Below are 25,249 nucleotides of genomic sequence, written 5' to 3'. Positions count from 1 at the left end.
GTCCAAGAGGCCTTGCTTACAAAAAACACACACTAGACTGTTTCAGAGTGCATTTGAACAGCTCCACTGCCTTTACTGCTAGGACATTGAAAATGGCCCAAAGTAGACACTGAAAAAGCAGCAAGTATATTGTGTACAGTTGTGTTGATGTCTTTCGACAAGATAATGGCAAGGAAGTGGCTAACACTCTTTAAAATGTTTGTTTTTACCCAGCCAACCACAAAAGGTTTAACCCAAACCTGTCATCAACCTTCCGGGCCAGCTCTACTGGCATTTCTATCCTATATGGAACTGGCAGTATGACAGGACTTCTCGGATATGATACAGTATCTGTAAGTATGTCTTGGAAAGGGGAATATACGAGTATATGGGCCATTACATACAATCATATTTACAACATGAAGAACCAAAAAAAAAAGAAAATTGAATTACTCAATTTTTTTATAGAGAGCAATGAATAGAAGAAGGAAAAAACACGTTGAAAATATACAAAAGCACAACCTAAATTCTGTCCAAAGCTTTATGTCCTGCAAAGTAGCTGATACAATAGGTCTACTAATCCACTTTTGCACCTGTACTGACTTTATACTTTCTCTTCACTAATCATATTTTCTAGTGGGATCCAAAGGAAACACTAGAGTCACTTTCTAAGTCAGAGACAACCTCATAAATTCCTCTATACCCGCTGGTGGGGCCTGGTTTGTTTGCATCCTTGGCTTTTATCTATTTTAGATAATTAGGGACTTGAACCCTCATATATAAAATGTGCTTATAGTCAAAAATGAATACCTGGAACCCCGTCACTATCCTCGGATTAAGGCTGCTGAAAATAATATATTTGTACTACCTACAGCATAACTAAATTAATAAAGTAACAAAACATTCATGCATTCATGTTGACTTATTTTACTACACTCTATGTATATATTTATATAAGCCAAGGTTATAAAGTACATGCTAAACCAATTCAGGCATTACACAGAACTCAAACATTGGAGTTTTTTTTTTGTTTGTTTTTCGTTCCTTATCTGATGTGGTTAAATATTATCAGGTTTCATAATGGGCACGATAACAGTTCTAAAACCGCAAGTAATGGCAATGCACTGTGCTTGTAAAATAAAACTGGAAAGAAAAAACATATGTATGAATCCAAAATCTGTATCATCTCAATGTTGAAATAAGAATTGAAAATAAGATAAAAAAGCAAACTTACTGAAAGGGAAACAGTGCAGAAATCAAAGTAAGACTACATACCCAGACAATAATAAGCTAAATCCAGTGCAAAATCATGAAGGAGTGAGAGACACAATTTATTACTGTCATGTATTTCTAAATGTAAAAACAGGTAAGAAAGTCAGTCAGTCATTGTCCAACCCGCTATATCCTAACACAGGGTCACAGGGGTCTGCTGGAGCCAATCCCAGCCAACACAGGGTGCAAGGCAGGAACAACCCCCAGGCAGGGCGCCAGCCCACACACACACCAAGCACAATTTAGGATCGCCAATGCACCTAACCTGCATGTCTTTGGACTGTGGGAGGAAGCCCACACAGACACAGGGAGAACATGCAAGCTCCATGCAGGGAGGACCGGGGAGGTGAACCCGGGTCTCCTTACTCTGAGGCAGCAGCGCTACCACTGCACCACCATGCTGCCCAAGAACATACAGTTTAGCACTTGTTTGAATTTCTGGCATTAACTAAACAGAATAAAAACAAAATTCACTTTGAGATTCTATAACACGCTAAATTAATATCTATCTATCTATCTATCTATCTATCTATCTATCTATCTATCTATCTATCTATCTATCTATCTATCTATCTATCTATCTAGGCAACACAAAAAAGCATTTGTTAAGGTCTTGTTATATAGCAGTACTGACTAGCAGAGGCACTAGACAAGCTCTCTTCTATAAATAACAGTTATCCATTCACTCTGACATTTTTAGGTGATGATGGAGTGGTTCCTGTTTTAAAGGTACTACCTCAGAATTCCTGACAATCTAACTCAATTCCCAGAAACTGAAATGTTTCCATGGTTTACTGTCAAAAACACACAACAAGATTAGCTAACTCTAAACTGGCCAAAAATGAGCAAGTGTGAGTTCATATTCTGCTGTAGATGTGTTCCTTCTTAGCAGACCTTTATTGGAATAATAATGGGAGCAAGGAATGGGAGGACAGCTTAGGATAATCATGTGTAAAAGCAAATAAAAGTAAAGGTACATAACATCGAGGTCTAGTGGTCTAAAAACAATGATCCACGTGCAAAGTAAAATTAGCATCTTTTAAAGGTATTAAAACATTTTTAAAGGTAGTAAATATTAAGAACCCACCTATTCAAGGCCTGGTAGTAATTTTGTGCCATCTAGTGGTAAATCTTCAAACCAAACTCACACTTACCCTATCTATTTACTTAACATTTATAGCACATTTGTATATGTAATATAGGAGGAAGAATTGTAATAGGATAACATTTCTACCTTCTCTGAAATCCTATATGTCTTTGTGTTATTTCACTCTGCGATGTAATAACTTATGAACAGATCAAATGATCACAAACTGATTTGTCAACCCTACGTATTCTTGAAGCACCAGAACATAGCTTATTTTAAACTAAAATGAGTAATGGAAACTTCTGTAATACAAAACATAGTTTCATCTTTTAAAAGTAATGACCCTACAAATTCTCTTTTTGAAATTTATTTCAAATTAGAGTTGTAAAAAATTGAAAAGTCAGCAAATATTGTTGGGATTATTTAAGTGATATTTCTAGTTGGCTTCCACGTGCCTTTACATTTGCAAAAAGGAAAGCATTCAAGCTTTATTTTTCACAAAAAGTTTCAATTGAATGCAGATGAAAATAAAAAAGTTAAACCATTTATTTGAATTTTGTTTTTTTTTTGTAATTCTGAAAATTTTTTCAGCAATGAAAGAAATCAATCAGATCACCTGTGAGAAGACCTGACCTGTCCATTCGACAACACCACACTCACTTACAATTACAGGACATTCATATCATGTCAGCTTCTGTCACATGGGCACTACCTTTATATCATGTTTGTTCTGTCTTGTTGGATGCTTACATTCATAAACACAGACCATGAAATGTAGATGATAATAATCAGTGCATGAAGAAACATGTATGACTGCTTTTCCACATACCGTATACACTCATGTTTAAATTTTTCAAAGGAGAATACTATTCCGAAGCGATGTTTGCACTGTTTTGTGTATCTCACACCCTCATACACCTTTATCGTAAGAGCATCCCTTATCTACAATGGAGTGTCCGATCAGAAGAAAATATGAAGCTGGTTTTAAATTAAAAGTCATTGAAATGGCGAAAGAAATTGGTAACTGTGCTGCCGCAACAAAATTCAATGTGCCTGAGAAACTTGTGCGAGGTTGGTAGGAAGCAAGATGTTAAAAAAAAAAATGTAAGTATCATATTTTTGAACAGGCGTTATCAATCGGGGTCTGATTTTATGATTGATTTTTCGGGTTTCAAGACTCGATTTATATGCGAGTATACAGTATATGGTATTTACAGGTCAGGTTGTCTTATTCACAGTGATATTGGGTCGAACAACAACAACAACAACATTTATTTATATAGCACATTTTCATACAAAAAAATGTAACTCAAAGTGCTTTGCAAAATGAAGAATAGAAAAATAGAAGACACAATAAAAAATAAACATAAGTCAACATTAATTAACATAGAATAAATAAGGTCCGATGGCCAGGGTGGACAGAAAAAACAAAAAAAAAACTCCAAAGGCTGGAGAAAAAAATAAAATCTGTAGGGATTCCAGACCACGAGACCACCCAGTCCCCTCTGGGTATTCTACCTCACATTAGTCAAACAGTCCTCTTTGTATTTAGGGTTTTCATGGAAGGACTTGATGATGATGGTCACGTAGACTTCTGGCTTTCAGTCCATCAATGTTGGTGCATCATGATGCTTTGAGTAGGTGGTGGTGGCGCCAGAAAAAGAAACAGAAGAGAGAGTAGGGGTCAGTACGGATTTTGGAGCCGCTATGAATAGTTATTATGATGAATTGAACATACAGAGTATCAGGATTAAGTTAAAGTGAAGTTAGGAGAAGGCCATGTTAAAGTAATGTGTTTTCAGCAGTGTTTTAAATTGCTCTACTGTATCAGCCTGGCGAATTCCTATTGGCAGGCTATTCCAGATTTTAGGTGCATAACAGCAGAAGGCCGCCTCACCACTTCTTTTAAGTTTAGCTTTTGGAATTATAAGGAGACACTCATTTGAAGATCTAAGGTTACGATTTGGAATATAGGGTGTCAGGCATTCCGTTATATAAGCTGGAGCAAGATTATTTAAGGCTTTATAAACCATAAGCAGTATTTTAAAGTCAATCCTGAATGACACAGGCAACCAGTGTAGTGACATTAAAACTGGAGAAATGTGTTCGGATTTTCTTTTCCCAGTTAGGATTCTAGCAGCTGCATTCTGCACTCGTTGCAAACGATTTATGTCTTTTTTGGGTAGTCCTGAGAGGAGTGTGTTACAGTAATCTAGTCTACTGAAAAAAAAAGCGTGAATTAATTTCTCAGCATCTTTCAATGATATAAGAGGTCTAACTTTTGCTATGTTTCTTAAGTGAAAAAATGCTGTCCTAGTGGTCTGATGAATATGCGATTTAAAATTAAGATTACAGTCAACAGTTACCCCTAAGTTTTTTACTTCCGTCTTAACTTTTAATCCTAATGCATAAAGTTTATTTCTGATAACCTCATTGAATCCATTATTGCCAATTACTAAAATTTCAGTTTTCTCTTTATTTAGTTTGAGAAAATTACTATTCATCCATTCAGAAATACCAGTAAGACATTGAATCAGTGTCATCAGGTGCTATTGATAAGTACAGCTGTGTGTCATCAGCATAGCTGTGGTAGCTCACGTTGTAACCTGAGATAATCTGACCTAACGGAAGCATGTAGATTGAGAAGAGCAGCGGACCCAGGATAGAGCCTTGTGGAACACCATATCGGATATCATGTGTCTTTGAGATGTGATTACCACAACTAACAAAGAATTTTCTCCCTGCCAGGTAGGATTCAAACCAATTTAAGACACTGCCAGAGAGGCCCACCCATTGACTAAGGCGATTTCTAAGAATATTGTGATCAATGGTGTCAAATGCGGCACTCAGATCTAAGAGGATGAGAACAGATAAATGGCCTCTGTCTGCATTTACCCGCAAGTCATTTACTACTTTAACGAGTGCAGTTTCTGTGCTGTGATTTGTTCTGAAGCCTGACTGAAATTTATCAAGAATGGCATGTTTATTGAGGTGGTCATTTACAGTAACTGCATAATGACTGCCTTCTCTAGAATTTTACTTAAGAAGGGCAGGTTAGAGATGGGTCTAAAATTTTCAAAGGCAGAGGGGTGAAGATTATTTTTCTTGAGCAGGGGTTTAACTACAGCAGTCTTAAGACAGTCTGGGAAGACCCCCGTTGAAGAATCCCTGCAGATGTGCAAAAGCTCAGGACTTATATAAAAACATAAAAAAGGTTACAAGCATGAAGCAAACATAAGGGCTGATATAGTGGGACTGAGGGTTGGCTGGGCTTGGGTATGCTGTGACTGTTAATTTTTGTGTGTAATTAGCAGGCAGTGCTGCATGTGAGAATCTCAAATGTTTTTTTGAGAATATTTTGGATTTTTTTTTAAATATTTTCAAACTGTAGTATATAAAATTTTTACAAATGGTGCACATCAACCAACCTATCTATTTCATTATGAAAATGTTTAAAACGTTGACATAGATATTTAGAATTGTATAATTTAATTCGTACTTCCTTAGTGAAGGGCATTGGAAAGCAATTAACACATACACTTGTACATGTTAACATGTAGTTTACATAGGTACTGTATCTGGATATTCAGAGAATAAGGATGGCAATCATCCAGCTCCATGTAGATTGCATATCCGGCTCCAGCTCTCCAGATGCTTGGCCACAAAGCTTAAAAACAGCCATAATAATAAAAATAATAATAATAATTATATACATTTATATAGCACTTTTCTCAATATTTAAAGTGTTCTCTGTGCAGGGAGGACCCGGGAAGCAAACCCACAACCGCCTTACTGCTCATTAAAATTCTACTCCCTGTAATTATTAAGCCAAAGACCAGAAATGAAGAGAGTATTTATTTATTTATTTGTGCAGTTATTGGGTATGACGGGGCAAAACACTATTCATATTGAAGCTTATACAGTGTATGGTTTTCAGTCTCAATGTGACAAATGGTTATCTATTGTCAGGTTGCTGAAATTGAAGTCACCAACCAGATGTTTGCCATGAGTAAGACTGAACCTGGTATCTTCCTCTACTATGCATCCTTTGATGGAATCCTTGGCCTATCGTATCCTTCTCTGGCGATTGGTGGAGCAACTCCGGTGTTTGACAACATGATGTCGGAGAATTTGGTGACAGAGGATGTCTTCTCTTTCTACCTTAGCCCGTATGTTTCCAAAAGTCTCATAAGAGAGTTTTCTGTTATTTAAGGTAAAACAAAACTAAGGATAAGGTAGCACAATTAAGCAAAATTTTGATTAAGCAAAATAAGGACAAGGTAGGCTGTAGAATGTTAGAAGATGATTAGACATATGAAAGGATGAATGAATGAACAGATGATCAGCACCACTGACAATGAACAGACATAAAAACAAATAACAATGTGGCAATAGACATACTGCTTGAGCAGCATGCAACACAGCTAATGTATGCATACTGTAACTGCAGTAAAAAGGGACACTTTCAAAAATATATAGTTAGCACAAACAGTGAAACTTTTTAACAATAAAGCCTTTCAAAACGACTACCGTGTTCTTTCTGCTCTACTTTCTGAACAGTAAAATTTTATTCTGTCTATAGAAAGGAATTTATGCATTTAAACTAGTTTAAAAAATTAGTTGAAGTGGTAAGATGCAGAACTTGCTAGACTTTACAAAAATGCTAATTTCATAGAACGGCCATGTTTCAAATTGAGTACCTTTAATCATCTGTTTAATGATTTCTGTTTTCTCAGTTCTTGTAATTCCTTTTCCCAGGAACGGTCAGACTGGCAGCGTTGTAACTTTTGGAGGAAATGATCCATCTTACTACACTGGCCAAATCTACTGGGTTCCTGTAACTTCCCAGACATACTGGGAAATCACCATGACAAGGTAAGAACATACTTATTATCTGCTTTAAATTATTTATTATTATTATTATTATTAAATTTTCTTCAATGAGAACATGTGTTGCATTAGCTTAGATTTTTATTGCTACTTTTAAAAAAGGTAGTATTTCAACCATCTCAAGTGGATCTTAAACTCCAGACTTAAATCATCCTTGAATTAAAATATCCTGTACACACACATGCACACGCATGCACACACACACACACACACACACACACACACACACACACACACACACACACACACGCACACAGATTTGCTTATTTTTCTAAACAATTTACATGAAATAAGAAATCTATCTCTTTCATACAAGCACAAGATGTGTGCATCTGCTACAAAGTTTTCTGTGGTTAGGATTACTGATGTCCACAGCCCAGCAATTCTTAGGATCTGTACCTAAAGACTGTGTACTTTGAATAAACTTTGAAAAAAAATGATGGTTATTTAATGACACTTTATGGTTCTTTACTGTGTTGTGTGGTTCCTAGTAGAACTGTTGTTTGACGCGGCATCATTTCATTCTAGGAAGGGCTCTTTGCATATGAAGTTGTTTCTTTGTACTTTAAAAAACCTCCTTATATGTACAAAAAAAGTGAACTCTTTAATGTATGGTAGGCTACCTACAGAGTAAGAAAACCTGGACTTAGTCTGTGTTATTGCATGCAGCAAGAGTTCATCTACAATCTTGACCTATTCATTGTTAGTAACTGTACGGAGCCTGTTACAGATCTAAATAAATAAAGGTTCTTTCTGGAACCTTCATGTGGATACGTCTTTTCAGAACCAATACCCTATGGTATTGCCCTGAAGAACCAATCTGAAATGTTTATTTTTAAGAATGTACCAGACACTGAAACACTAACAAAGAGGTACAGTGCTAAACATTAGAACTGGTAACTAATTAGATAAAAGAAAAAATAACGAGATATTAAAAAATTATTTAAGTAAAAGCTAAGGTTAATTTTCTAAATGATATATTTGGTGGAAGAAACTGGAAGGTCCATGCAACAAACATATGTTATGATTGGCAGAAATTGCAGATGTCTCTCATTTGGGAGTCAGGGATGTTAGCAGAATTAGTATACAGAATTCATTATATGCATTTTTATTTTACACTCCTTAAGACCAAAACAGAATCAAAGTCTCAATACTAGTCAAAATAAAACTCAGAAATGAAATACTAATGTGTTCCTGATCATGTTATTGCAACAACAAAGGACATAATAACAAAAAAAAAAAAAATGAACAGCACAGAAGTAAATAGCATAAAATGAATCAACCATGCATCAATCCCCAATGTGACTTCTGTGATACTGTGAGCTAATTGGTACTCACGACAAAGCCATTTAATTCTATAGCACGTTTTCATACGCAGACTGTAGCTCAAAGTGATTTACAAGATGTCAAAGGAATAGTTGCAAGAAAAGAAAAAAACAAATTAAATTAGATAAGTAGTAATGAATAAGTAATAAATGAGTAATAAAAAATAAATCAATATGGGATTACCTAACATAGATATATAATTAGTAGAAAAGTAGCATTCTTATGTACAGTATTGCATTCTAAGTCTCTAAAGGTGAGACTTAGAACAAAAACAAACAAAAAAAAAAACACGCAGTTACGTCTGTAGAAAAAAACAAAATCTGCAGGGGAAAAAGAAAATAAAAGGCCCCTCAGCCCCCACTGGGCATTCTACCCAACAATATTAATCTGCAAATAAGTATAATACAATCAAGTATTAGATCAGTAACACTTTAGTTTAGATACTGCAAAAATGCATCTATTACTCATTTCCACTTATGTAACAAGACCTTAACACACAATTCTTTGGGTCTTCATAACACTTAGAAAGCATCAGTGAAGTGTTGATTTATCTTTGCAATGTGACCTATATACAGTAAAGAAGAAACACAACAACGTCAAGAGGTTGGGACACCAGCCTGCTGACACTGTATAATTGCAAAAGCTTTAAGCACAAAAATATACACAAGTTACAGATGCATCTTTTCAGACGCGCCTATGGGTTCCAGGCAGGAAGTGGGCGGGTCCAGGAGGGCAGACAATGGAAGTGCTGGAACAGGTGTCAATCTCCCATTCTGCAGAGGGATGAAGAAAGAAGGCATTGGAACACAGCACCAACCTCTAGTTCGGTGGGTAATTACCATCACCATAGCCCTTAAGCTGCCTCCAATGCACACGTTCATGATATCTAACAAAACTTCACTTTGGAGTGGTCTGAGTTGGCTTAACTAAAACGCTTTTCTCTTGATATTACATATTTAGTATAGAACCCATGAAACCTTCATATTAACAAGGAATTTTACCATCATGTCTATATGCCACACTGCCCAGAGTTGAATAAACTAATCTACTGATGTTTTGTAAGCCTTTTGAAGACCAAAATACAATACAATACAATACAGTTTATTTTTGTATAGCCCAAAATCACACAGAAAGTTCCGCAATGGGCTTTAACAGGCCCTGCCTCTTGACAGCCCCCCAGCCTTGACTCTCTAAGACAAAGCAAAACTCCCAAAAAAAACCTTGTAGGGAAAAAAATGGAAGAAACCTTGGGAAAGGCAGTTCAAAGAGAACCCCCTTTCCAGGTAGGTTGGGTGTGCAGTGGGTGTCAAAAGAAGGGGGTCAATACAATACAATACACAGAACGGAACAAATCCTCAATACAGCATAAAAATAAAAAATTTAGAAGTACGGAGCAGAATTTAACAGTAGATGATATCACATAATAAGATTTGGATATTTTTAGAGTCCTGGAGACCTCATCCATCAAGTTGCCTCCCCCATTTGGCCATTCCACGGCTGAAACAGTGCTTGGCCAACCAATCCGATGAAAGGATCCCTCTTTCTCATGATTCCTGCGATCCTCCATCAGGGATGACTTTACCATAGGCAGGCAAAACAACTTGGCAGGTGGGCCGTGGCACCAAGTCCCACATTTGAGTACCAAGAGGAGAAACAGAATAGGAGAAGGTTAGTATCCAATTATAACTGTCATGTTACTTATGTTTTAGTGCTAATGATTAACAACAGAGATGCAGTCTGCACAGTTAATCAGCAGCTCTAGTCAGGATATGCTAAACTGATGTAGTGAGTCTTCAGGTGGGATTTAAAGGCTGAGATCGAAGGGGCATCTCTTATAGAAGCAGGCAGACCATTACACAGTTTAGGGGCCTTGTAACTAAAAGTTCGACCTCCCAATGTTATTTTATTAATCCTTGGAATCATAAGCAGACCGGCATCTTGAGATCTTAATGTGCGCTCAGGTTTGTAAGTCATGATAAGTTCAGACAAGTAAGCTGGACCTTGGCCATTTAATGCTTTATATGTTAAAAAGAGGATTTTGAAATCTTCCCTAAACTTAACTGGGAGCCAGTGAAAGGATTTAAGAACTGGAGTTATGTGTTCGTATTTTCTTTTTCTTGTAACAATTCTTGCAGCCCATTTTGGATTAACTGGAGGCTGTATAGGGAACAGTTTGAACATCCAGTGAACACCGCATTGCAGTAGTCAATCCAACTAGAAATAAATGCATGAATTAATTTCTCAGAATCCTGTTTATTTACAAAGCGCCTTCATTTCCTAATATTTTTAAGGTGGAAGAAAGAAGCCTTTAAAGTCTTGTTACATAAAAGTTAATGAGTAATAAATACATTTTTGCCGTACCTAAACTAAAGTGTTACTGTTAGTTTCATTATCCTACTTTCATATTGCCATGTTTTGAGTTTCATAACGTTTAAAAAGAAAATGATGCTATTACAGTATCTGCATTCACAACTGATAAAGATAAGCAGAACAAAGCAATCCAGGTAAGCAATAGACCCACAAAAACTGCATGTACAGCAGACCAAATGGAACTCACCAACAGGGCATTTCAAAATAAAAGTTGGCTTATACAACACATTACAAATCAACTGTCTTAGTCATAGTTTTGAAAGAGACTAAGCATATCCCCAAAGCAGAGTGCACAAAGTGGGGACTGTCATAGAAAAGGATGCCAGCTATTCACAGGTACATACAGTCACTTAAAGTAAGCAACCTTCAGATAGCATTTCATCTGCTCAAATTTCAGACTCACACAAAGTAATAGTCCATTAAATGCATTATGTCCTGAAAGACACACACTAGTCTTAGTCTTTATGAATATCATTTACATGCTGCCAGTCTATAAAGTACTAATGTACATTAAATTATGTACTGAAAAACAAAACAAATTATATTAAAACTCATTCTGTATACGCATATTAGTTTTGCAAACAGGTCTCTCAAATATGATTACAGGTAATAAAGTAACACTGAATTATATATGCTTTGTACCAAGACATACATTTCATGTTCAGTGTATGCTTATCACTCTTTAGAAGCTGCTCCAGTAACTCTCATAGTTGACACTCCTGTTGTTACACTTATTGGTCCCTCTAAACTGCTTTCAGGGTGTTTCTCTCTACAATAAGACAATGAATCTGTTCAGTAAGAGTGGCTGTGGAATATTAGAAGATAGTCATCTTTGTACATGTTACGTGATTTATGTTTGGATATACTAGGTTTGGAGTGTTTTCTTCTTGCCTAATTCATATATTTAACTATATATTACAAAGCCTTAATCTGGTTATGTCCAGAGGCCATTGAGAAAACTATTTTCCAGAACACACACCGATTTAGAAATGGGGGTATCCAGTCCAAGTCTACCAATAAAAGTCAAAAATAAATAAATAAATAAATATATTTATTGTAAAAAAAAAGAATATAAAACATTTTGACTTAAAGGATGAACATTGGGTCAAGACCAACAAGGCCTCCCTGGGTCAGGTGGTTTACACAGTGAGACAGAGTTGGGGCTACTGTTATCCCAGGTGGAAGTGACATCATTAGTCCTCTAGATAGTGCTTCTCCATTCAAAAGCTTATGGAAAATGTGTTAGTGTTGGCGTTACAGTAAATTATTCTGTGTAATTTTCCCCATGCCCCATACCTGCGAGACACGCCCTGAACTTGCCCTCTGCTACATGTACAGTATAATGGTTGTGTCCATCTGTGTGTTTTTGCATTACAGCATTAAAATTAATGGATCTCCAGTTGCTTGCACCTCTGGATGCAAGGCTATTGTGGATACAGGCACGTCTAATATTGTGGGACCCAACACTGACATCAACAGCATTAACGCAGCAATCGGAACCAGTCCAGGCAACTTTGGGCAGGTATGTCAGCTACTTAAACTTCTATGCAAAATTTTTGTTTTAGTTTCAATTATAATACTCATATAAAGTTCATCAATAAGCTCAATTGAATGTTTTTCAATTATGAAAAGCCATATAGACAAAATACTGGACCAAATAACAGTTTTTAGATCCCATTTATAAGTAGTATGTTTGCATGCTCAATAGTAGCGTTCAGTTACAGTATACTCCAATTATGTGGAACCTTGTGAAAAAAACCTTGAGAAAAATGTACCTTGAAGGACAGCATATGACTGATTTTTTTAAAAATTGTATTGAGATGCCAGTCTTAGTTCTAGTGTGCAGTACAAGTCTAATAATGTATTCCTCAATTCAGCACTAGTCACATAGTTATCTAATATTAACCTGTTTTCTTATTTTCATATGTCTCCATCTGTCAATCCATTTTCTGAAACTAGCTATTCCATTTATTGTTCCGAAGGGGGTAAGCTTAACCAATCAGCAATAAGCGCAAACATAGAGGTTTCCTGGAAAATATGCCAGTTCTTCACAGGCACATAAAGTTACATGGAAAGATCAACTTGGAGATATAATCTGAGCTGACCACATGTCTTCAGTATGGTTGGAAATCCACACAAAATCAGGAATTTCAAACAAACGTCCTAAAATAGGGAAACCAATTAAGGATTTAATGTGGGGACATGTATTAAGATGCAGGGTTTACTTGCTGAATCTCTGTGTTTTCCTGCTGTTTGCTTTATTCTTTAATAGCTAAAGACAAATTAAAAATGGCATTTATGCACATTGCCAAGCAAAATCTGTGCTTGAAATGGTTAACTCTAGATTTTAAATCAATATATGCATTATCAAGTGGTCTTACCTGTTATAACTATTATACTGTAGAACAGGTTTTAAAGATAATTCAACATTAAGGTTAATGTATTTTAAACCCCCAGGAGGACAACAGAATAATATGTGGTTAGTTCTTGTTACTTTCTGGATAGATTTTGGGTTCCATGAAAGTCTGAATTGTATTATGAAGGTGTGGGACTGGATGAATAGCTATGCATTTCTACTTCACCAGTCTAAAACCTTTTTCTATTTAATTTTACAGGCTATGGTGAATTGCAACAATATAGAAAGCCTGCCCAATGTTGTCATCACCCTCAATGGATATGAGTTTTCTCTGCCACCATCTGCCTACATTTCCCAGGTAACCTAACAGCAGTCATTTTAAAAGCATTTGGTTAAAACATGATATCCACAAAGATACATGAGTCCACCTATTATGTTTATCCCAATTATGTAAAAGTGTATGTTCAAAAAATACTTAGTTACATTAATGGATTACATGAGGAGTGTGAGTGACTAGGCAAGTGTAATTTCCAACATTTACAATGTAAATTTAGGCAAACACATGGTTAATTAGGTTAAATTGTAATTAATTTATTAAATAAATTAAAATATTATAACAAACACAAATAATTAAACTAAAAACGTGAGACACGAAATTCAATTACACATAAAACCAAAACCTTTTAATCATAAATCAGTACAACCAGCTTACAAAACAAGGAAGCAGAAAAGGGAAAGCAAACAACAAGAAAGCTAATGCCTCAGCAACATCCAGAGGCATCACAGACCTTTATGGACACCAGAGGATGCCACAACAACGTCATGAGGCAATACCTACTTGGGATTTACATGCTAAAAACAAGACAGATGCATTTTACTAACATATTTAAAAGATAAAAAGAAACTGATAAATGATTATAAAACAAAAACACTTAAAATAAACTACTAAATACAAAAGAAAAAGGTTAAAATATTCTCATTAAAAATATAACAAAATTATTCACAGAAAGGCAAAAATATAAACAAACAAGAATTAAAGACCCCTAAGCCACGGATGAAGCCCTAGTAAAATAATAACAATCGCGTGTTTTGATTTCCCTTTGAATTAGTTTGCCAAACTCTGATCTTTGTGCATCAATCAATACCTATACTGACTCATGAGAGAATGTAAAAATGAAATAAAAATGACATGAACAATCGAAAGTCAAAAAATGGGCCAAAGGTCAAAGCCAGGAGAAAAGAAAATCTTTTGTCAAAGCCATAATGCAATCTAAAAATTCCCAGTCAAAAACAATAGTGGGGAATCATAAAACCAGGAAGAACTAAACAAAGATCTTTTGATGCAGCAAAACAAGGTTTTTCCCATCAAGCTCAGATACTGAAATAGCCAGGGTGAGCTTTACATCATCACAAACAAGTGCGCCCCAGGGAATTCTGAGAAGATCTCCACAGAGATGGCAGAAACAGAAACCCAACAGACCATTGGCCAAACTTAAAGCAAAACTGCATTGCGATAGAACATGATTCAATAACAAGGTTTGTCAGAATAGATTGTAGACTAAATTATATCCCAAATTTGAACTCTTTGAGTCTCCAAACCTTATAATCCATACAGTATATATATATATATATATATATATATATATATATATATATATATATATATATATATATGAGTATATATTGATAGGAACTACATAGGAATTTGCACAAAACAAAAATGATAAAAGTTGGAAATTACAGCACCTAAGTCACCATTCCCGAAATTGCCCCTTAACGTATCCTCCACCACTTTTTTCTTAATATCATCAAATGTGTGTTATTTAGCTTGAATCAGACACTACATAAAGGTTCAGGTGAAATGTCAATTTTATAACAATCGCTTTAAAGATTTTCAGAGGACATGGGTATCACACTAGCTCCTGGTATCTAATTATACATTTTAAAAATGTTCTTTATTTAACAGAAGAGTTCTGGATGTTCTACTGGTTTTGGACTGAATGGAAAGGACCAGTTGTGGATTTTGGGGGATGTGTTCATCAGAGAATGGTACTCCATCTTTGACAGAGCTAACAACAGAGTTGGTTTTGCAAAGTCTGTTTAAAAGAAATGTTTATGTATCTGTTTGTTTCAGTTTGATTCTATATAAGGCTTATGTTTTTCCTGCACTTTAAAAGTGTAAATAATATATCTCATGTATAGAATCTGAATAAAAATTGCTATCAACATTCACAGATGTAATTGGCCTTTAGTAAGACGATAAGTTTCCAGGTAATAAGATGGCTAGATTGAGAAGAAGACTGCATGGATAAATGAAACGTTTTCTTATGTTTCTTCGAAATGTAATTTGAAATATCATTTAAAAATTCTAATTTGTCTATTTGGAAAATTGAGTCACTGATGTATTTCATTTTGTTGCTGCTTTTACACTCATATGAACACACACTGATTAAGGAGACAATGTGGTTCCAAGAAAAATAAATTTGTTATGAAAAAATGTTTGTGAGCATTTTTCTTTCATGGGCATTTTTTTGTTTTAAAATTAAATGATGAGCAACATGGTTTGGCTGCTGTGATGGGGTTGCATCCTGTTCAGGTGCTGTTCCTGCCTTGTGCCTAATGTTTGCTGGGATAGGCTCCAACTGCCCCACGACCCTGCACTTGATAAGCTCATTAGGAAAACTGATGAATGGATGGTAATTTTGAATGACGAGGGGGTTCCGCACCCTACTCGCTTTGCTCGCCCACACCCGGGTTTGGTTAACTGGATATACAATTTAAAGAAATTGTTATTTTCATGGGAATTGTTACATATGCATTATTTTCACTTTTACTTTAAAACTTTTGTAAAAACAATACTTTTCCTTTATTTCCGGCCCCGGGCATGGTTAAATCTCTTTCTCACAGGACATATAATGCTGCTCGCGTTGTGAAGGGGGGGCAGCTTAACTTAAGCTAAGGAGATGCTGTCGGATCATGTTGTCTTGCTGCTGCTGCTGGCGAACTGTGTGTTCTTCTTGTCACGCTGCACTTCAATCATTTAAAAGCCTGTAGAGCAGCAGTCCTTTTGCCACTTCGCATCTCTGCTGCTCACATTGTGAATGGGATTGGGGGTGATCGCTGAACGCACGCTTAGGATCATCTGCTGGCTTGCTGCTGCTGGCGAGCTGTGTGTTCTGCTTGTCGCTTGTCGTTGTTTTAGGAGCTGAAAACACATGACGTGTGTCTGCCAAAAGCATTCCAACAACTGCTAAGTTAGATGTCTGTGAAGTTGTTTTAAATGTTGTCTCACTGCCTTGTCTCACGTGACGTTAAAGTGTCTCTCGCTGGATGTTAAATTGTCTTTTGAGAAGATCACGTCTCATCTCCCTAGTCTCCCTCCCAAAATTTTTTTTTTATAATAGACAAATTATGCAGACATAACTAATACTTTCTCTGAAAACCTCCAGACTCATTTTGAGTCAATTTCTGGAATTCAATATATGAATATATGTTAGAAAAAAGTCTTAGTTGTTTCTGTTGTTATGATCTAGGCTTAGAAAACTATGAAAGACCTAAATAGTCAAGAAGGTTCTAAGACCTAAAAACCTCAATAAAGGTTTCAGTGTGACAATTGGGATTTTTTCTTATTTTTTTCGAGTATACATTTTTGCATTGTTCATGGTTAATCTTTCTTTTTTATTTGGTGAAGTCAATTTTCATATTCAACTTGTACTGAATAATGTTGAAGTTCATTCACATCTTCACACAATCCAATGATTGTTTTTTATCAGAACTACCATTCAGTGTTCTATTTTTACGCACTGCTATGGCTTTTTACCCAGGGACAACTGGGATTGTGCACCATGTGATGTCATCAAAGCAACTGTATAAAGGTCAGCATTGTTCACTTCCTGGTTTTTCAAGAATATGACTAGATGTTGGTATTTGTTATTCATAGTTAACATTTTCACAGAAGACTTGACTTTGGTTTAGATTTGGGCGCTGAGAAAAGGAAGGATAGACTTTCTGGTCGAAACTCTACTTGTCTTACAGCTCACGTCTCATCTTCTGTTCCCTTATTCATTAAAATTTTGACTGCTTTCCACTGTTGCAGTACACTAAGATCTAAAATTTCAATAAGGAACAGAACTGCAAAGCCTCTGGCTCAAATATATAACACCTTTAATTATATTTAATTTATTTAATAAAGAGAAAACTCTGAAAAAATCCTCTTTTTCCAAAGTTTAAAAATTATTGCAAAAATGTCAAAATTGCAAAAAGGCAAATACTAAATTAGCAAAATTAAAATTAGAATTCCAATAATTGCAGATATATTGGTGGGTGGCACTGCTCTCCTGGACTTTAAAAAAAAAGGAAAAGGAGGATGTAAACAACAACATTGAAGAAGTTAACTAAGATGTCTGTACTTTATTTCAGTCTTTACTTATGTTTGTTTGCAGAAAAAAACAGGCATGAATATTAGATATGAAAAAATACAACCTGAACAATTTAAATTAGGGTCACAGAGTAAGCATTATATAAGGTAGTTATATGTTTAGTTGTTATAGTCTTTGTCTTCATAAGCAATGTGTGATGATGTGTATAGGTCAGTAGATGGCAAATCTGGCCAAGATGTCACCACTTTCTGGTATTTATGATATCACTGAAAATGCTATTAAAATCCTTTCCTCTATAGGGTGCATTTGATGGCTATTTTATGTAAGATCTTGCAATAGCTGAAATTGGAAAACCGATACATTCCCAATGCCTGGTTAGATGTCAGTGAGGTAAAATTTAGCTGCTATGAGAAAGACGTTGATATTCAAAGTCCTAACTTTTATTTCACGTTTTTCTTACAATCATATACACACTGGTTAGGTTTGCTGAGCTTAAACACATACAGTACCTAGATAACAGTCTTAATATTTATTTTTACGCTTATCTTTGTGGAATTCATTAATCTGTTTGCATTCATTACAAAATCTTATCCATTTTCTGGCAAACACCTGATGCCCTACATATGAGCCATTAGTTATGTAGTTGTTTTGTAGTTCCCTTGTAATCTATGAGCTAATTCTACCTTTCCTGTATGATCTTTGGGTGCACAAGTTATTCACTTTAAAGCTACATCTAAATAATCCTAAAGAAAAACACTAATATAAAACAAACAAATTAAATATTATCAGTCATATTTATCAAACTGTTTATTTTTATCCTTTTCACAGGTACCTGCAATATGTGGTTTTCCCTCCAGGACAGCCTATTATGTGGTTGAGCGCATTTTCAGGAGCATAAGAAGCTTGGAGATAGATAGATAGATAGATAGATAGATAGATAGATAGATAGATAGATAGATAGATAGATAGATAGATAGATAGATAGATAGATAGATAGATAGATAGATAGGAAATTCACATACTCCAGCAAAAATACAGGATGACCTTGGAATAGAACCGCTGCTGCTCCACACTGATAGCAGCTGGTGTGGGTGGTTTTGGCATGCAGTTTCCTCCCATGTGAGGTGCATTAAGTACAAGCCACTTGGAAAGAACTAAAGGGTAGACCCCAGCTTATATCTGTTGGCTGGAGTAGTAACATCTGGATATTTCCTAGTGTTATGATATGATTAAAAGTTAATAAATCTTTTCTGACATTTGTATGGTGCTTTACTTTTGAACTGCAATGATTCTAAATTTATTATTAGTTTTGAAACTTTTTATTTGAATGTATTTTACTTTTATTTTTGTTTTATTTGGTATCCTTCCATTATCAACACCATTTTGTGGCTTTGTTGCTTCAATGCCTCAATCCCTTCCAAGGAGCTCGGTCAGAGAAGTCCTATTTTATGACGTCATCAACATGACAGCTTTAAAGCAAGCGCCATGTTGCAACTGGTATTAAGATTGTGGATATCTACAACCAAACTCTCTATCATTTCGTCTGATACTTTCAAATTTTTGGCTTTGACTTTGCGCTCTCTGTCCTTGACTTTAGAATTTTGAGTAACGTTTCAACGATTCAGAGCCTAGTACTTTTTTCATCCTCATGGCTTTTTGAACCCACCTGCTTTCAACTGATATTTCTTTCTCCTGGATTTCTGTTTTTCAATTTTGCACAACACGCAGGAGGATCTCGAGGAAGTGTTTGGAAATGTCCTCCTCAGTCTTTGTTTGTTTGAAATGCAGCCCTCACCAGTAAAAGTGGAATGGAAATAATGTTGATGATGATGAGGATTATTATAATAGTAAATTAACATATCTAAACAAATATGACCAGAAAATAAACAATATTGAAAGTATGTTATGGAGTTTGGTGTATAAAAATGATACGGAGATGGACTAAGTCCAACAATAAATATCAAATGAAATGAAAAAGCACAGCGTCCTAAGGAAATAAAGGACTCAGCACACCTGAAAGTTTTCTGACACTGTTCAGTATTTATAATGGTAGGCTTAAACAGAATTTATTTGAATGTGACTAGAACTGAAGGAATATACACATTGCTCCTCAAGCACCCTGTATACGTAAAAAATTCTCATGAAAAATGTAATTTTGATACAAGTAAATGCACTAAATAACAAAACACAGACAAACCCCCAGCTTCAGTCTCTCACCTTCCTCCATGTCCATGGCTGTTTTTTATGTTGAAGTTTGATTAACTGCAGAAATGATGTGGTGTTAAAGTTTAAATGTGTCTACTTCAAAAGCTCTTATTTTTACAGTAGAATTAAAATATAAACAGTGGAGTATGCATTAAGCAAAAGTGCTATTAATGCAAACTTTTGTAAAATTAAGATTTAAACGTTTTAAAGCAAGCCCTGCAATAGAATGGCCTAAATGTCCAGGGTTGGTTCCTGCTTTTCATCCAGAGCTGCTAGCATTAGCTTTGGACATTGTAGCAGTGAACTTTACTAATGTGTACAAGAATGTTTCATTATGAGTATAAAACAAAATACATTTATGCAGACATGTTATCATGTTATGCTCAAAAAGAAACTTTTGCAGAACATTTAAAGTAAGTATATTTGGATTTTTGAGCTTTAACCTCTCATTTGCATTTAGTAAATGCTGCAAGGGGCTCACTGTGGCTCCATGCTGAAATGAGTGGGCTCAGAAAATGACAGTATGCAGTATTGACATAAGCCTCTCTTCCTAAAGGATGTTACTAATTATTTTCTAAACCTTAAATCCAAGCAATGGTAAAAATATTGAAAAAATATTTAAGAATGGATTATGACTTATTTCTTGTACTGAATTTTTCACTTGTGATAATAAAAATACCTAATATTGAGAACAACGAAAACAATAACCATGTTATTGTCACTATTATTTGGAAATTTTAAAATCTATACTAATAAAAGGCAAAGCCCTCACTGACTAACTTACTCACTCACTCATCACTAATTCTCCAACTTCCCGTGTAGGTGGAAGGCTGAAATTTGGCAGGCTCATTCCTTGCAGCTTACTTACAAAAGTTAGGCAGGTTTCATTTTGAAATTCTACGCATAACATTCATAACTGGAACCTACTTTTGACCATATACTGTATACTGCCATAGCCTGCAGGTCGGTCGTCGTGTGAGGCGGAGTTACGTCCTGCGTCATCACGCCTCCCACGTAATTGAGTGCCTGCCTATATAAGGTCAATATTCACGGGTGAAGGACTGTGCTTATGCAAACGACCTTTGATGCATGTACTCCGAGCGGCTCATGTGAACTGACTGTGAACGTAGTATGCATACAAGCATATTCATAAGTGCAGCTACTGCAGAAACAAAGCACACGGTGGAAAAAGTCAATGTCCAGCTAAAGGAAGACAGTGTAAAAAAACCTATGCATGCAGTGTGTGATGTCTCAGATAAGAGTACCGATTTGGGTAGTGAACACTTCGATGAATGAAACCTGTTATCTTTACAACAGTTGAAAAACACGGAATGTAACTTGAACACAACACATCCTCCAAATTGTCTTTTTCATAACTTCTTTAACACACTACTTCTCCGCTACAAAGCGTGGGTATTTTGCTATATATATATATATATACACACACACACATATATACTGTATATATATATGTATATATATATATATATATATCTATACTAATAAAAGGCAAAGCCCTCACTCACTCACTCACTCACTCACTCACTGACTCACTCACTCACTGACTCATCACTAATTCTCCAACTTCCCGTGTGGGTGGAAGGCTGAAATTTGGCAGGTTCATTCCTTACAGCTTCCTTACAAAAGTTGGGCAGGTTTTATATCGAAATTCTACGCGTAATGGTCATAACTGGAAGCAGTTTTCTCCATTTACTGTAATGGAGATGAGCTTCAACGCCGTGGGGGCGGAGTTTTGTGTGACATCATCACGCCTCCCACGTAATCATGCAGTACATAGAAAACCAGGAAGACCTCAAAAAGCGCTGAAGAAAACATGCATTATATAATTGAGAAGGCAGCGAAACAATAAGAAGCGAGCGAGTGACATATACAACCATATTCATGAGTTCTGCTACTTCGGAAACAAAGCACGATGTAAACCTACACTTTAAATTAAGTTCATAGACAAGCTGCCGCTGGCGTTTGTAATTTAGTGCCTGCCCATATAAGGCCGTCCGTCAGCGGCAATCCAATAGCAAACTGCCACGGGTAAATATTCACGGGTGAAGGACTGTGCTTATGGAGAGGAAGATGAGATGGTCAGGGTGGTGTTTGACACAAACTCAGCGAAACTGCGAGAGAAAGTTTTAAGTGCCAGGACTAAGGTAACATTAAATAAAGCTATGGACATAGCACGAGATGGCACCAGCACAGCTGGGAACCTTCGATGCAAGTACACCGAGTTGCTCACGTGAACTGACGCAGTGCACAGATAAAAGCAACAGTTCCAAAGAGCGCTGAACAAAAACCGAATTACACAATTGAAAAGGCAGCAAAAAATATGAAGTGTCTGATACATACAAGCATATTCATAAATCCAGCTACTGCGGAAACAAAGCACACGGTGGAAAAAGTCAATGTCCCGCTAAAGGAAGACAGTGTAAAAAACCCGTGCATGCAGTGTGTCAGGTCTCAGATAAAGAAGAAGACGAGCTGTTTATTGATGCAGTAAGAAACGAATCGATGAATGAAACCTGTCATCTTTACAACAATTGACAAACACGGAATGTAACTTGAACACAACACATCCTACAAATACGAACCTGATTGAAAGAAATAATGATAATCAAATCCTTGATGACAGCAACACTCAGTAACACTCACAAAATAAATACTGTATATTGACAGTCATGTTATGTTATTTTTAAAATGTTCCCTTTTCTTTTTCTAGCTTTTTTAACACACTACTTCTCCTGCGATACGCGGTATGTATATATGTATATATATATATATATATATATATATATATATATATATATATATATATATATCCCGATCTACATACTCGAATAATGGATACTTTATTCGCCATCAATGATTGTTTTGGTAAAGCCATACTCAGTGTATTCATTAGATGAACGGTAAAAAGTAAGAGCGAGGAAGGATGACTTATTGAGGCATGCAGGCTGTAGTGCGCGTCAACTCTATCTGAATTGCGCGATCACATTTGAAAAATATATCTTTTCAAGTTCTATTTAGTCCATATGTGTCAAACTCAAGGGCAGCGGGCCACATCCGCCCGGCGTGTAATTATATCCGCCCGCGAGATCATTTTATATACTGTATTATTGTTATTAAAGCCCGGTATATGAAGCGCTGGTAACACAATAAACTACAGATCCCATAATGCAGCGCTTCAGCTGCCTTGCCGAACACTTACCGCGTTAATCAAGTCTACCTTATGATGCTGCAAGTTATTGCGAAGCTAGCTCACACGATGCTGAAGAGAAAAGTTGATTCTGAAAATAGAGCCTTTAAAAACCGATGGGAGGCTGAGTATATGTTTACTGAACCCGTGTATTTCATTTGTGGAGCTAATGTGGCTGTAATTACAGAATTTAATCTAAGACGGCACTATGAAACAAAACATCACGGTAACCTGAAGAAGAAGAAGATACAGAAAGCAGAAGAATTAAATAAGAATCTGACACTTCAGCGGACGCTTTTACCCGTGCACAATCACAAAGTGATTTCAAGTGAAGCTGCTTTTATGGGAGACACAAATGCACCAATGCACCTTGCCCCACTTTCCCTGTTCCCAAGTAATGTTAAACCAAGTCGTCACTATGGTGTTCCCAAATACGCACTTTGCTGATAAACTGAGCGCACTGAGTTTGCACGGCGCTTTGGTGACTTTGAAGAACAAAAAAAGTCCGTCTACATGCGACTCGAACCTTGTGCATGTTTGGTAGCACATATCTGTGTGAGAAGCTCTTCTCAGTGATAAAGACTAACAAAACAGCACACAGGAGTCGCCTCACTGATGAGCACCTGCAATCCATCCTGAGAATCTCCACAACACAGAACCTCACACCAAACAGAAACGAACTTGTGGCCAAAAAAAGATGCCAGGCGTCCAGCTCTAAAATGACATATGAGCAAAGACAACTTAATGATTTGATTTGTTATTGCACGTAAGAGCGGGAGTCAACCGTTTTAACAATCAGCATATTGCACTGATACGAAATAGCTGTGTGTGTATATATGTAGATATGTATGTATATGTATATATGTGTGTATATATGTGTGTGTATGTATGTATGTGTGTGTATATATGTAGATATATATGTATGTATATATGTGTATATGTATAGATATGTATATATATACATGTTTATGTGTGTGTGTGTGTAAATATATATATATATATATATATATATATATATATGACAACAACACTCATCACTCACAACAGTGACAAAACAATTACATTGACAGTCATGCTACGTTATTTTCAAAATGTTTCCTTTTCTTTTTCATTACTTCTTTAACATACTACTTCTCCACTGCGAAACTCGGGTATTTTTCTAGTATACAATATATAGCAAATATTTTAAAGAAAGGACTGTACAGAGAGCAAAAAGGACAATATTCCACATTGATGTTTTTAAACGATGAAAATGGGTTGATAATGGTATCCTTTGGCAATAAAACCATTTCTGTATCTGTGCAATTTAATAGTGAGTTCCCAGAGTACAGAAGATATGAGGCATTGTGGTTACAATGAAATTATTTAGAGGATGATCTTTAAATGGCTTATCCTTCCCTATGCACAGCCAATCTATCTATCTATCTATCTATCTATCTATCTATCTATCTATCTATCTATCTATCTATCTATCTATCTATCTATCTATCTATCTATTGTGGAAAGATCAGCCTGGCTACAGACCGAGAGGCAGACCCACAATGTCCAGAACACCCACTATTTATTTTTACTTTATCCTACACACAGCACAGTGCACAAATCACTCCTAATTAGATTCAGTCCCATCTTTCTTTCTCTTCTTCTCTTTCTTTAGCCTTCACTAAAGCTCACAAGCTTCATCCTCTTCCACCCGACTCAAGTAATGGAGTTAGGCGGCCCCTTCTATCTATCTATATCTGTTATATAGTACCATATCTGTCTATCTGTCTAATAATTAATTACACATGATTTCAATGAGAAGTCAAGCAAAATGACACCATTTATTCGATAACTAAAAAAATTACAATATGCAAGCTTTCAAAGCAGAACCCTTCTTCAGGCAAGACATAATACAGAAACTGGAATTTCCTGTGTTTATATAGACACTAGGACAGATACAGCATTAGAAAACCTTTAAGTGAGACATCTCGGATGTAAGAAAATAACAGACCTCTCTAGGCTAAGATTCATTTAGCAAAAGAGTAGAACATGGTACAACACCCTAGTACTTGTTTATGCTTTGAAATCCCTTCAGTTTTCAATCTCTATATGGGAAAATCCCCATATATGATAAACCTTTTGAATCAAATTGATGTCTAGTTACGCAAGATTGGATTTCCCCCAATTTGTGGCCCTCT

General features: G+C 36.0%; 1 protein-coding gene across 1 annotated transcript in view; it reads left to right on the top strand.

Annotated features, from left to right (window-relative positions):
- The window catches only part of LOC120526654, a 61,328-nt gene that overhangs the window by 12,237 nt on the left and 23,842 nt on the right, over window positions 1-25,249 (top strand). The window contains exons 4-9 of the mRNA XM_039749809.1: window positions 214-332; window positions 6,308-6,507; window positions 7,097-7,213; window positions 12,302-12,446; window positions 13,540-13,638; window positions 15,247-15,374. Of these exons, the coding sequence (XP_039605743.1) occupies window positions 214-332; window positions 6,308-6,507; window positions 7,097-7,213; window positions 12,302-12,446; window positions 13,540-13,638; window positions 15,247-15,374 (808 nt within the window). The remainder of the gene's footprint in view (window positions 1-213; window positions 333-6,307; window positions 6,508-7,096; window positions 7,214-12,301; window positions 12,447-13,539; window positions 13,639-15,246; window positions 15,375-25,249) is intronic.

Source organism: Polypterus senegalus, chromosome 3 (assembly GCF_016835505.1).
Source record: "Polypterus senegalus isolate Bchr_013 chromosome 3, ASM1683550v1, whole genome shotgun sequence".
NCBI classification, from domain to species: domain Eukaryota; kingdom Metazoa; phylum Chordata; class Cladistia; order Polypteriformes; family Polypteridae; genus Polypterus; species Polypterus senegalus.
Note: the sequence above shows the minus strand (reverse complement) of the source record. Positions and strands in the feature narration are given on the sequence as shown.